Consider the following 1,209-nt stretch of genomic DNA (forward strand, 5'->3'; position numbering starts at 1 on the left):
GCAGCAGCAGAAGCAAACACAAAACCCTAAACCCTAAACCCTAAACCCTAAACCCTAAACCCTAAACAACAAAAACAATAACAACAACCCCACCAAATAAACACCAACAACAACAACAATAACAACAACCCCACCAACACACAACCCAAGGCTCAATAAACCCTAAACCCTAAACCCTAAACCCTAAACCTTAAGTCTCAAACCCTTAACCCTCAGCCCTAGACCCCAAACCCTAAACCCTAAACCCTAAACCCTAAACCCTACTCGGATGCAATGTCGAGGCATTTGTTGAATTTTCCGGTTCCTTTAAAATGTATTTTTAATCGGCGCCTCTCCACCCCACTTCTTCTTTTTTTCTGTTTGTTTTTTTCTTCTTTTTTTCTCTTCTCTTCTTCTTCTTGTTGCTGTTGCTGCTGCTGTTGCTGCTGCTGCTGCTGCTGCTGTTGTTGGTTGTGCGTTGTCTGTTTGTCTGTTTGTTGCTGCAGTTTGGCTTCAGCTGTATCTGCTGCTAGCAGCCTCTCACCTCCTTTTTTTCTGTTTTCTTTTATTGTTTTTTCTGTTGCAGTTTGTGTTTCTTCTTTATCTGTATGGGGGCCCCCATCTGGGGGCCCCTTTCCTTTATTTGGTTGTGATAAGTGTATATTTAGGGGGCCCCTATTGGGGTGTATCTGCAGCTCTGTTTCTGTGTCCTGCAGCAGATGTCTTGCATCCAGCCCGTTTGCTGCTGCTGCAGCAGCAATCTGTGCTGCTGCATCCTTGGGTACCTTCATCGCCAGCAGCACGCGGAGAAGAGTATCCGCGGGGAGGTCAACATACACCTGGAGGCCCTCAGGGTCTATGGGGGGCAATACAAAACTAAACTCATAACCAACAGGGAAACAAGGGTGATCTGCATGCAGCAACAGGGGCCCCCTGAGGGCCCCCACAGCTTCTTTAAGACGACGCAAAAACGGAGAAGATAGACGTGGGTAAGCTGCAGCAGCAACACCACCACCACCACCACCACCACCGCCAGCAGCAGCAGCAGCAGCAGCAGCAGCAGCAGGGGTTTGAGCCAGAGCAGGTGCAGGAGGATCCTCAGCAGTATCAGGAGCAGCAGCAAGACTAGGAGCAGCAGCAGCAGCAGCAGCAGTATCTCCATTGAAGTTATAATTATATTTTTGTATTGTATTTGTTGCTGTTTGTATGATAGTGCGGGCCGCAAGCTTA

The 1,209-nt window shown here is 48.1% G+C and overlaps 1 protein-coding gene across 1 annotated transcript in view; it reads left to right on the forward strand.

The window, feature by feature from the left end:
* Positions 1–1,185: 1,185 nt before the first annotated feature.
* The window catches only part of EMH_0066450 (uncharacterized protein), a gene marked incomplete at both ends in the record, with an annotated part of 318 nt that continues 294 nt past the window's right edge, over positions 1,186–1,209 (forward strand). The window contains one exon of the mRNA XM_013498505.1: positions 1,186–1,207. Coding sequence (XP_013353959.1) covers positions 1,186–1,207 — 22 coding nt within the window. The remainder of the gene's footprint in view (positions 1,208–1,209) is intronic.

The sequence above is a fragment of the Eimeria mitis genome, genomic scaffold (genome assembly GCF_000499745.2).
Source record: "Eimeria mitis Houghton genomic scaffold, Emh_scaff3473, whole genome shotgun sequence".
In the NCBI taxonomy this organism is placed as follows: domain Eukaryota; phylum Apicomplexa; class Conoidasida; order Eucoccidiorida; family Eimeriidae; genus Eimeria; species Eimeria mitis.